The sequence below is a fragment of the Vombatus ursinus genome, unplaced genomic scaffold (assembly GCF_900497805.2).
Source record: "Vombatus ursinus unplaced genomic scaffold, bare-nosed wombat genome assembly UNPS02005659.1, whole genome shotgun sequence".
Classification (NCBI taxonomy): Eukaryota; Metazoa; Chordata; class Mammalia; order Diprotodontia; family Vombatidae; genus Vombatus; species Vombatus ursinus.
This window is the reverse complement of record NW_020945437.1, coordinates 20605636-20618462: the sequence shown is the minus strand read 5'-3', so window position 1 is coordinate 20618462 and position 12827 is coordinate 20605636. Positions and strand designations below refer to the sequence as shown.

The 12827-nt window shown below is 39.9% G+C and overlaps 1 protein-coding gene across 1 annotated transcript in view; it reads left to right on the top strand.

Moving 5' to 3' along the window:
* EMSY (EMSY, BRCA2 interacting transcriptional repressor) overlaps positions 1–12309 on the top strand; it is an 82422-nt gene extending 70113 nt beyond the window's left edge. The window contains exons 17-20 of the mRNA XM_027848089.1: positions 2432–2586; positions 5460–6035; positions 6997–7494; positions 10915–12309. Coding sequence (XP_027703890.1) covers positions 2432–2586; positions 5460–6035; positions 6997–7494; positions 10915–11109 — 1424 coding nt within the window. The 3' untranslated portion in view covers positions 11110–12309. The remainder of the gene's footprint in view (positions 1–2431; positions 2587–5459; positions 6036–6996; positions 7495–10914) is intronic.
* The last annotated feature ends 518 nt before the right edge of the window (positions 12310–12827 follow it).

The window sequence follows — 12827 nt, the reverse complement described above, 5'->3', positions numbered from 1 at the left end:
TTAACCTCTGTGAAGTACTCTGCAAACTTTAAAGTACTCTATAAGCATTAGCTCTCCTTTCACACAGCTACTAAGTATCAGGACTGGAATCCACCAGGTCATCAGGTGTCTGACTCTTTCCACTGGGCCTCCTTTAGTAGCTCATGTTTCTGTAGCACTTAAAGTTCCATGAGTCTTTCTTCTCAACAATTCTGTTAGATATAGAGGAGATCCTTAAGCGCAGAGAAGGGAAATGTTTGTCCATGTCACCTAGCTAGCAAGTATCAAAGCTAGTATTAGAAACCAAATCTTCTGAAGAACTCTGAATCTAGTGCCATTGTCACTACACTGAGCTGCCTCTCTTTTTCTGCTTCTATGTACTTCCTAGCCATTGGTGCTGAATTTCTTCGTCTCCCCTGCCACACATACAACAAAGAGTTATTTTGGAAGGGGTTAGCAGTGTTTTGAATGGTGATCATTATGGTTACAGCCCCAGTTTTAGAGACTTTTGTTAAATCAGATTTTTTTTATTAATCGAAGAGTTTTAAATAAACTAATAGCTATGAAGACGCAGACATGCATTCCATATTATTTTATAGTTTTATCAGAAGTGTGCTCTATTTTTTTCCCATTTCTTTTAATGTCTCCTGATGTTTCATTAGAGAATTTTGTTAGGGGTAGGTTGCTCATTTTGACATCGTTCGTGATAATTCCTCTCTAGTAGTATTCTAGAAGAGTTTTTGTTTTCATGCGAACTCTAACCCAGATGTTTAGTTTGGGTTGAGGGTATATGGCTGTGACAGTTTTGGTTAAATTACGTAAGTTTAAAAATATGTGTACATCACAGTGAAATGTAGGGAAATTCTGCTATGTTTATTAAAATGGGAAATGTAAAAGCAGTAATCATGTAAGCTAACAATTTTATTTTATATGGTATAAGTTTTTGAAAGCCAGTAATGTAAAATGTACACCTGAATACATATGGAATGTTTAATAAGGATAGTTTAACCTTGTTCTCATTGTGCTGGAATCCTTAAGGGGTTTCAGATTTCAATCTTAATGTCATAAGAATGGGATTTTCTACATTAATTTCCTTTATGTTTGTCTCCCTCCTAGATATACCAGCATGACCTTTCTAAGAATAAAACAAATGCTTCTAAATTTGTGTGTGTGTGTGTGTGTGTGTGTATGTGTGAATACACACACACACAGACATACAGACAGACAGATAGATAGATTGATAATCAGTCAGTCAGTCATCTGGGCACTCCAATGATAAGAATATGGATGAGGTAGAAAAAATTATGGGCTTTTGCTGTACAGAAGTTCCATAGCTCATACCTTGCCCATTCGGTCTCCTGGCTGATTAAGAGTACTTTTCCCATATCTTATGAAACATTTCTAAAACCCTGTAGATAAACAGGCATCAGATATTACCAGTCATTTTCAAATTTTTAAATCAAAGCTGATAAAAGAAAATAGATTAATGTCTTTTGATGTGAACTTTTGACTTATTCCTACTATGGCTTTAAGAAACTTCTTTTCTTTAACCTATATTTTCAAATGAGCTTTGTCTGGGTCAGAAGAAAAAACAGTTCATTTTCTGCTGTTTCACATCTCATTTATTTTTCCCTATTTGTGTATTACTGCTTTCCAGTTTCCAGAGTTCTTTAATACCCGTTTTCTCATTTGCTCCTCACAACAGCTCTTTAAAGGAGTCAGGGCAGGCATCATTAGTTATTCCTGTCCTCTCTAGAGGAGGAAACTGAGGCTCCAAGACACTAGGCGACAGGTCTAGGCCACTTCATTGGTTAAGTGGGTGAGCCAGGACTCTGAAAAGAGCCTAAGATTGGGAATCTGAGGGTCTGGGTTGGAATCCTAGCCCTTTCACTTACTCCCTTTGTGGCCTTGGGCAAATTACTTCCCTTCTCTGGAGTTGTGTTTCCCCCTCTGTAAAACAAGGGGCTTGGACTAGATGATCTCTGAAGTCCATTTCAGATCTAAATCCTCTGATCCTGTATCTAAAACCAGATCTGACTCTTTAAGTTCACTGTTCTCTCCACTACACTATGATGACATCTCACTTCTTTAAGAGCTCTGAGAATGCCAAGCAGTGCTACACTGCAGTCAGCTTTGAAAAACTTCCAACTATTTTGGAGTTAAATTTGGAGCGAGTATTGAGGAAGTTAAAGCCCATGTAGCTTCACACTAGTCTTGGAAACATTCAGTTTAGCAAATGCTTAGCAATTGATGTTCTCAATAAGATGAATGGAATAAGCCTCATTGGAGAAAAGGAGGAATGATCATTCAAACATCTATTCTCCCAGGCTAAGAACACTAAGGGCCTTCTTTCCTTTGCCATGTAATCTCATGTACATTTGCTTAAAACTACAAGTGGTTTCAGATACTGTGGTTATTTCTGAAGAAATACCATTGCCTACTGTATTTGCAGTTAGCCATCGTTCCCAGCCCCATCAGCAGTCCTCCCAGCCCCAGCGGACTCTGCTTCAGCATGTGGCCCAGTCTCAAACAGCTACACAGACTTCGGTGGTGGTCAAGTCCATCCCTGCATCATCTACAGGCGCCATTACCCACATCATGCAGCAGGTTGTAACTACCCCCTTATTCCTTCTCTTCCATACCATCTACAACTAATCCTTCCCTGTTTTAAGATTTCATCCTGCTTTATGATCACTGTCTTCATATATCTGAGAAGTTGTTTTCTGAAAGACAGATCAACTTAGCTCTACTTAGCACAGGAAAGCAGCACTAGGAGCAGTATGTGGAAGTTGGAGGGCAACTCAGTGTAAGGAAAAACTTCCTGATAATTACAGCTGTGCAAAATTGGAATAGGCTGACTCATGGGGTAGTAAATGTCTTGTTACTGGAAGCTGACAAACAGAGGCATCTTGTCAGGGATGTTGTTGTTGGGACTTGTGATTGAGGAGGTGGGGAAACAGGGCAAGATGACCTCAGAGATCCCGTTCAGCTCTAAATCTGTGATCCTACAACCCTTCCATGTCTCTACATCTGTGATTCTATTTTGAAAGTATAAATGATTCAGTGATGACTATAACTTATAGAATGATAATCTTTTCATAAGGGAGGAATGTTGGAAGAGTTGACCTTCCTGAAAATAAATACCTGAAAATAATTAGTAGATTAAGAACATTCTCCAGCTAGCAACAAGTGCTCGTATTTTAAAGCACTGTTGCTGTCTCAATAAATCTTGCTTGTTTTCATGAAGCCCATTCTGATGTCCTACATTTGACTGATAACTTTATATTTATTTTACTGTTAGGGAATTTAGAGGTGAGTCAATTTCTAAAACATAATAGCATTTGGTTTGTCTAATAGTCTAGCTGGTTTTTTGAAATTGGCAGTTAATCCTTATAACACAAAGGTGGGATGTGCCTATCATCCTAGCTACCTGCCAGGGAAGTTGAGGCTGCTGGATCTCTTCGGCTTAGGAGTTCTGAGCTGCACTGAGCTGAGCTGATCAATCTTGTCACTGCACTAAATCTAGCATCAATCTAATGAGCTCCCAAGAGTGAGGGACTGCGTGGTTGTATAAAGGGAGGTGATCCAGCCCAGATCAGCATTGGAGCAGGTTAGGGCTCTTGTACTGATTGGTGCTGGAATGAGGTACATGATAAGCTGCTGAATTTTTCACTTGGACATGATAGGGGAGACCCAGTCTTTTAAATAAAAAAAGCATTGTCAAGCTCAGTCAGGTGACCATCAGGGAAGAAGTGACTCAAAATCAAGCAAAGGAGGGAGTAATTAGAAATGTCAAAGTTTTTCAGATGAAATATTCCATTTTTATTTGAATGATAAATTAACTCTTGAGAAAATAATTGACAGATGCTTTATTGTTTGCAAAGTTCTTTATTTTATCTGATCCTTGAGGTTGGTACTCTAAAAATTATTATCCCTACTTTCAGATAAGGAAACTGAGGCTCAAAGAGGGGGAATGGTTTGTCTAAGGGCTTTTAGTAAGCATTCAGATCAAAGTTTCCTTATTTGAAATCCATTGCTTTTTCTACTACATTGTGCTGCCTGGCATTGGTGGCCTGTACTGCAGCATCCATTGTTCTAACTCGAATGTAAGATCTTGGTAGGTGTCTTCTTGTTAGGATCACAGAATGATAGTATCGCCTGCTGTAGCTTATCATAATTGCAAATAAGCTACCCTAGAGAAGGAAAAAGAAAATAAACTACCTTAGAAGAAATGAAGAAGCCTTGGACTTGAAACTGTATTGTCAAAGTGATAACAACATATAATCCCTAGCTTAATGTCAGTGAAGTGGATCTTAGAAACCCTCTAGTCCATCCCTCCCTTTTTGCAGAGGAGGGAGAAGCTTCAGAAAGGAAAAGTCACAAAATCACAGAGTTGGAAGGGGCCTCAGAGGTTGCGCAGTTCTTGCTTGAATAGTAATACCTTCTACAACATCCCTGACCAGTTGGTATCGAACCTCTGCTTGAGTGGCTCCAGTCATGGTGAAATCTACTACATCTTGAGGCAACCCATCACACTTAAAAATAGCTCTGATTATTGTAAGGTTTTCTTACCTGAATCCTAAATCTATCTCTCTGCAGCTTCTACTTATTTTTCCTGTTTCTGCCCTCTGGGGCCAAACAGAACAAATCTAATCCCTTTTCTCCATGAGAACCCTTAAAATGCTTGAAGACAACACTTATGCCCTCCCTGCTAGTTTTCTTTTCTCTATAATAAATGTTCCCAGGTCCTCCAGCTGATACCAGGGCATAATTGCTAGTTCCCTCACCACCCTGATCATCTACAGTCTCTAACTTGTCACTGTCCTTCTAAAATATGGCATCCTAATTTCACACTGGAAAAGATATGCATTTCGGCTAAATACAGTAGAGGATGCACCTTGAAGTAAAGAGAACAGGCTGATCCCAGCAGAAATTATGATTCTTCTGGTGTAACTGGGACAATTTCCTTCTAAAACCATACATTTTTTGAGGGAACATTTTGTGACTTCTGAAGATCTCAAATCTTGGATAAATTTTGAGTGACTCTCTCAACCCACTAATTTGAGGGCTTTTAGGTTGCATAGTAATGCAGCTTGCACAAAAGGACTCTTCTGTGCCTTTAAAAAGGGTGCAGAGGCTCTTGGGCTCTCAGCGATGATGCCAGTGGTGTTCAGGCTCTGGCAGGTTCTCACCAAGCTGGAAAATCTTTGAGTATGAGCCCATTGACATCCTCTGTCGGTTGTTGGAGGAACAAGCCTAGCCAAGTGTAGAACACTCTTCACCAGAGGGTTGGCCAACAGAAGATGAATCTTTTTGGCCATAGCAACTCATAAGACAGCCCAAAAGGCTTCTGAAGGGTTGCTGTCTGTATCAGCAGAGGAAACATCCATAACCATGAAATCTCTGCTCTTTTGAAGTTGAAGAAGTGGCCATGCTGGTGTTGTTGCTTCTTCTAATTTGTTCCTCTCCCTTCCCCCTAGGCATTAAGCAGTCATACAGCTTTTACCAAACACAGTGAGGAGCTTGGAACCGAGGAGGGTGAGGTGGAAGAGATGGACACTTTAGACCCTCAGACAGGTCTGTTTTACAGATCGGCTTTGACTCAGTCACAAGCCCCCAAGCCACAGAAGCCCCCGCTAGAGCCAACTCAGCTCCAAGTGAAAACCCTTCAGTGCTTCCAGACCAAACAGAAGCAGACCATCCACCTGCAGGCCGATCAGCTCCAGCATAAACTCCCACAGATGCCCCAGCTTTCCATCAGACACCAAAAGCTCACCCCGCTTCAGCCAGAGCAAGCACAGATCAAGGCCGAGGTGCAGCACGCCCAGCATCTCTCAGGGGCCAAAGAAAGACAGCTGCCCACGCTCATGGCACAGCCCCAACAGACTGTAGTACAAGTTCTGGCCGTGAAAACTACACAGCAGCAGCAGCAGCAGCAGCTCCCCAAACTCCAGCAGGCACCGAATCAGCCAAAAATCTACGTGCAGCCCCAGCCCCCGCCCCCTCAGGGCCCCCTGCAGCTCCCCGCAGCTTCCGAGAAACAGCCGGCGAGCCAGGTAACAGAATATTGATAGCATGCAAAGTTAGCCTGCTCTTTCAAGAAAAAAATGAAAACACCACGCACGGCCCAAGCATGGTAGCGGGGCTTTCTCCTGGCAAGAGGAAAAAAAAAAAACACACAACCTCATTGCACTGGTAATACTTGTGCTGCTCGGAGGTTGGAAGTAGGAAAGAAATGTACTCATTAATATAGGAAGAAAAAAAATTGGTAGCGCACAGAACTTGATTTTTTCAGTTTTTGTTTTTGTTTTTTGTTTTTGTTTTTAATTTTTATGAAATAACTTCAACATTGACCAACAGTGCATGGCATCCATATCCCTAATTATTTTTATTTTTGTTTTTTTAGGTATAAAATATTATTCATTTGCGTGCCCATAAATTTTTATTTCTGTGGCAATAAAGCTGAGTATACTGCAGTCTCCTAAGGATCTCCATTGTACGTCTTCCTTTGTAGTTTACATCACCATCTAGCTATATTGATCTCCTATTTCACAGAAACACAGTCTTATGTATGGGCAATCAAAAAAATAGACTGAGGAAAATCAATGACTTTGGAATGATTTTATCTATTTATCTTTTTTAAAAAGGCAAAATAATAAATTAACTCTCATGCCCTTTATTTGAAAAGGCAAAAGCGTATACATATATAAACATATATGAGATTATTTTCAAAGGGAACAATAATGTTCCATGTGGGGGTGTAAATCCCAAAGGAAAACGAGGCTGCTATGACTTTTTCTTGCTAGGAACCTTGGCTGGCTGTCCAAGGGGTATTTCAACCCCTTCTTCCTTCTCCAGCCTCCTTTTAAAAAAAAAAATGTTATCCTTATTTAAAACACTGAGCTTCAAACTGTCTTCCTAGTGTCACAAATGTTTATTTTGCCATTTTGTGATATTGATTAGGTTCAAATCAAAGAGACCTAGCTGTAACACACAAACCCCCAATTTGATTTTCAGGTGGAGCAGCCAGTTATAACTCAAGGATCCTCTGTTACAAAGATAACCTTTGAGGGGCGGCAGCCTCCCACTGTTACAAAGATAACTGGTGGCAATTCTGTGCCTAAGCTGGCGGTGCCAGTGACAGGCATATCTCCCATGCAGGCATCTGAGAAGACAGCAGTCTCAGACATTTTGAAAATGTCTATGATGGAAGCTCAGATTGACACAAATGTAGAACATATGGTAGTGGATTCCCCCAACAAAGCTATTGCCACTAATAAACTCCCTGGTGAAGCAGACTCGTCACCCTCTACCCAGGTGGTGGCAGTAGGGCTGGCGACTTCCACTCCTCAGCAACAGAAATGTAGAGAGTCCTGTTCAAGTCCTTCTACTGTTGGTCCATCTTTAACACGGAAAATTGAAGCACCAGGAGTACCCACAACAGGCCAATTCATACGTATTCAGAATATAGGCCAAAAGAAAGCTGAAGAGAGCCCTGCAGAAATTATTATCCAGGTAAGAGTTGGCAGGAAAATGAGAAAGTCTGGGAATGTTGGAAGAATGGTTGTGCATGTGTGGTAGGAAGTTACAGAGCTACCTTTTAAATCCATGACAGCAAGGAGAAAAGAGGTGTTTTTTTTTTAAAAATTATGGGATGAATTTGGTTTTTAGGATGACAGTGAAGATGGCATCATTTAGTTATAGTTATAAACTCTCTTTCTTTGAAGAGGATCAGTAATATTTGTAGCTGTTGCCTAATTCCCACAGTACTCTTGGGAGTTCAGGACTCTGTTTTATATGATTAGACACTCAGCCACCACACTTGTCTGCTGTCATTTCAGCAAGTTGACACTAACATCAGCCAAAAGAGCCCTGGTCTCTAGGACCCTTTTAGGTGGTCCCCCAATTCTTTTTCATGAGAGCTAAATTATATGCATTTTTCAAGTAGCTCCCTACTTGAACCACTACTGTAATTCTTGGCCATTTTACATTTCATTATGCAGCAAAAATCTCATTTAACTGATTTAGAGAATGGATGAGTAGGATTCTAGAATCCCAGAACCAGAAACTACCTCAGGGCTTATCTAGTCTAATCCTTTACCACTGCATGGATGTTCTTATGCAATTTCCTTGACTGTTGATCCTTTAACTTTAGTGTGACCGCTTTCAATGATGAAGGACTAGATGCTTCCTGTGATATGATCTGTGACGAGACGCTGCCTCTGAAGGTAGCCAATTCTTTTTTGGCTAGCTGCTGTCATTAGAATGTTCCTTCCTTTCTGGAGCTAGAAACCCCTTCCCTGGTATGGCTTTTTCTTGCTCATAGTTTGCCCTCTGGCTCTTACCAGAATGTGTCTGCTCTGCCCTAGGACATCCTGCAGACATGGAAAGACAGCTGTTATGTTATCTCCTTTGCTGCCTCCAGGTTGTCTTCTAACGAATCCCCCCGTTCCTTTAGCTGTTTCTCACGTGAGATGATTTTAAGTCCCCTCCCCATTCTGGCCTACCTCCTTTGATTGGACCCCAGTTTTAACTCATATAACTTTCTGTTATACCTAGGGCTAGCCACAAAATATTTTTGTTTCCGTTCTCATTGTTGGATTAACTTCCAATGTGTCCTCATTCTATTTCTTGCCCTGGTAAACACAGGCTAATGAGTATTATTCTTGGATGGCAATCTTGCAGTTTCTTTGTTTCTTTGCTTCAGACGTCACTTGTCATTGTACAATGATTGCAGATTTAGGAGAAATAGAAATGACTGAAGATGTACAGGGGTGTGTGTGTATGAGAGAAAATGTGTGTGTGTGTGTAGGGGTGAGTGTATAGGTGGGGATGGGAGGAAGCGATTTGAATTCTTGAGGTTACCGTTTGTTTTCTTTTGATTTGCAACTTTCTGGTTCTTAAACTGGAACACCAAGGGTGCATTGGTTCATTGGATTTAAGATTGAAAGAGACCTTAATGATCATTTTACAAATGAGAAAACTCATGAAGTCTCAGAAAGGGGAAGCCAGTCAGCAAGTGGCAGAGCTGATATTTGAATCCACGTCCTCTGACTCCAAAACCATTGCTCTCAGAGGGCATGGAGTAGGTAAGAGTCTGGGAGTGTCTCAGTCAAAGATTGCGTTAAATGGATTCTGGTTAATTAAGGTTTTAGAGTAAAGTGAGCCATAGTCACTCACTCTGATGACTCGCTCTTTGATGATGTTGTAATTTCAATCCTTCCCCTGTTCCTTACTGTTCTTCTGGTCTGTGCCCTCCTGCCCACCAGCATTTGTGAGAATACTAATTAATGTTAGCTCAAGAAAAATGAAACTAAGTGGATACATGGACCACGGGGAAAAACAAGACTCAAAATTTATTCTAAAACTAAATAAAAGTGATTTGAATCGTCCACACTGTTTGTTCTGCTTTGTAATAGCAGGTGTTTAAGAAGCTTTATGTAGCAGAAAGAGGACTAGTTGAGACTTAGGCTTTAGTTCTGGCACTGCTTCTGCCCTGCTGCTCATACTGGACAAGTCCCTTCCCCACTTGGCTCCTCTGTCTGTTCACCTTTAAAATGAGTGGATTTAACTAGGTGATCTCTGAGGTCCCTTTCAACTCTTAACAACCAGTCCATGAATTGGCTTCCGTTTTCACAGGGATAGTGGTGGCATATACTTATATTCTCTGTTAAGCAGTAGAATCACCAATTTAGAATTCAGTAAAAGGTCCTTGAGGATTAATGAATGATATTTATAAAAGCACTTTGCTTTCTCTAAGCGAATAATAATAATAGCTAGTATTTTTATAGTATTCTAAGGTTTGCAAAATGCTTTACATATATTATCTCATTTGAAAGTGCTACTTAGACAATATGTGGTATTACTACATATTTAGGAGGAACAGCATTTTAATAAGTTTAAAAGGGCTTGTTGCCAAATTATGAATATGTAGGCAGTCTGAACATAAATAATAGTTTGGAACTTTAAAGGGCATTCTATAGCTAGTACAATCACCTCATTTTATATATGGAATAACTGAGACCCTGAGAGAACGGGTTAGCCCTTGTAAGTTCCTGCATTGAGTTAGTAAGGTAACCTGACTTCCAGGCAGGTGATAATTCTCCAGCACTAGACTTTTTCCAGTGTCTTTGGCCACAGAGAATGATAAAATAAAGCAGAACCAGCACTTGAGTATGTTGAGTTGCCATCAGAATATGATCTAATACATAATTCACTTGTATCTAATATATAATTTCTTATATCATGAATTGTCTCTGGCTCCTCACAATAGCAGTCTGCATATTTCAGGTTTGGCTTTTTGACTTTAAACAACTGTTGTTTTTCACCCTTATCAATAAATATGAGCTACAAGAGTCAGCTAAGGCAGTATGTCTTAGTGTAAGTGCTATTATAGTAGTATTTTTTAAAGATTATTTACACATAGTTCTTTAGTTGAACACAGTAACCCTGGCCTCAGTTTTAAGATTTGATTGATGCTCATAACATAACACATACACATATATAAAGTATGAAATATAATTTTGGTCCTGGAAGGGATCTTGGAGAACATCTAATCTAGTATATCTCTGCCATCATCTCACTATATGATAGGTGGTTCTTCATCTTCATCTGTAGAATGAGACCATCAGACTAGATAATCTCCAAAGTCACCTCCAGCTCTAAGATTCTGTGATTGTAAGGTCAGAACTGGATCTCCAGCTCTTTCCTGTCTTCTAGTCTTATGCCTTTTCTGCCATACCATGCTGCCTTGATTAATAACCTCTAGAAAATGCCTCTGAAAAACATTCATCATCCAACCTCCATGCTGGTCTCCTATTGAGGCCACCATCTCTTTAGTCTTTACCATTCGAGACCCCTACCCCACCCCACCCCACCCCACCCCCTGGGCTATTGCAGAGGTTAAAATCTTGTCATGTGTGTCTTCTGTTACAGACCATCCCTCAGTATTCCATTCCTTGTCACTCCAGCTCCAATGTGGTGGTAGAGCCCAGTGGGTTTCTTGAACTCAATAACTTCACTAGTCAACAGCTGGATGAAGACGAGACGGTACTGGAGCAGGACTTGGATAGCAGCACAGAGGAGGGGACAGAACCCAGCCCTTCCCAGAATTCAGCCGAACGGTCCTAGTGTTTTGGACACCAGAGTGCACTTTAAAACCTGCTGGGTACCCTTCCCAGGTGGGAATCCCTTGTATTTTGATGTATAGAGAGCACTTTGCAGTTAGTTATGCCGTGGATTCTGAAATGACAGGTGCATTTCACCAAGATGTTGCTGCCAAAGCACCATTGTAAAACTTGAGTTGAATCTCACAAGGGTGGAATGTCTTTTTTTAAAAAAAAAGAATAAAAGAAAATAAAAAAAGAAAAGGAAAGGAAAAGGAAAAAAAATTCAAATCTGCAACAACTTGAGTCCTGATGTCTGAACTTCTCTTGGACTATAACCAGATACAAAACTTTGTCCAGCAGTGAAGAGAGACTTTTCCTGTTTTTGCTTCTCAGTTGGCATCTGCTAAACAAAACACCATTGGAAAGGACTGTGAATGGACATTGTGTTTTTGGAAAAGCACACCAGGGACAGTTTTAAATCTCTCTCTCTCTCTCTCTCTCTCTCTCTCTCTATCTCTATTTCTCTCTTTCTCTCTCTCTCTCTCTCTCTCCCTCTTTTTTTGCAAAGCCCCAGGAAATGTTGAGCTGGTGACGATTTTGCACTTGGCCCAATTCATATTGAATTACTAAAAAACTTAGAAAAACATTAGCACTAAAGTTCTTTTGGGATCCTTAAAAGAGGTTCAGTTGTTCACTGTTGGTCACATGTGGATTTGGTGCCTGTCTTTGAGGCTTGTGTACTTTCACAAGTTGTATGCTAATTTATTTACAAAACAATATTCTTAAAGCCGAAGGCAGCACTATTCACTTTCTGTTTAAATGTAAAGATTTCAAAACAGGCCTTGCCCCTTTTAACTAGGAACACATTTTTTGAAGACACCTGAGAGAATGTTTCACTGTGATGTAGAGGGAAAGAAACTTCTTGAGCCTAAAGAAAATGTTCGTTCAAATTAGGAAAAATCATAATTATTTACAGGATGAGTTCTTACTGTGAAATTGCACATTTATATTGAACTAAGGCTTTGGGAAAACACACATACATATGTATACTCACACACTCGCCTCTTTCATGTTGTTGTCTACCCCCTTGTGAATGTACAAATGTTCAGTTGCTATTCTAAGCTTACTATGTTTTAAAGGTGTTCTACCTTCTTAGGGCACAGTCTATTCAAGCAATATGTTTGGGTCTTGTGATCACTGTATGTCACAGATAGAAAGGGGGTGGGGGGGAGGGAAATGGACTGGAGGGTTAGAGAGTCAGTTTTGACAAGTTGTGGAAAAGGAAACAGTACTTTTCGTTTTTTAAAATAATGTAAATAAAATAAGTTTTTAATGGTTTTATATAGATTTCACTATAAATAAGCATTTTAAGACTTTGACACATTGTTGACCTGTATATACATGTATCAGCATAACTGCCCAATTTTTTGGTGCTGAAGTACTGTAAGTAGAATTCATCAGCAGTCTCCTAATTTTCGCGTCTACATTTTTTTTAAACTGTGATATTGTAGTTAATAAATTCCAACTAAAGGAACACTGAGGATTCAAATACAAGAATTCAGAAGATGTACTGTTTTGTTGGTTTTTTAGTGATTGTAGCTATTTCTAATTAAGTAATAATTTGACTTAGTAACCTATAGATGGAGCTATTGTATATCATTTAAATGTGTTGACACTAGTCATAAAAGTCTTTGAAACTCTGATTCTAATAAGTGGAAAAAGAATTTAGGTCTTCTGAGT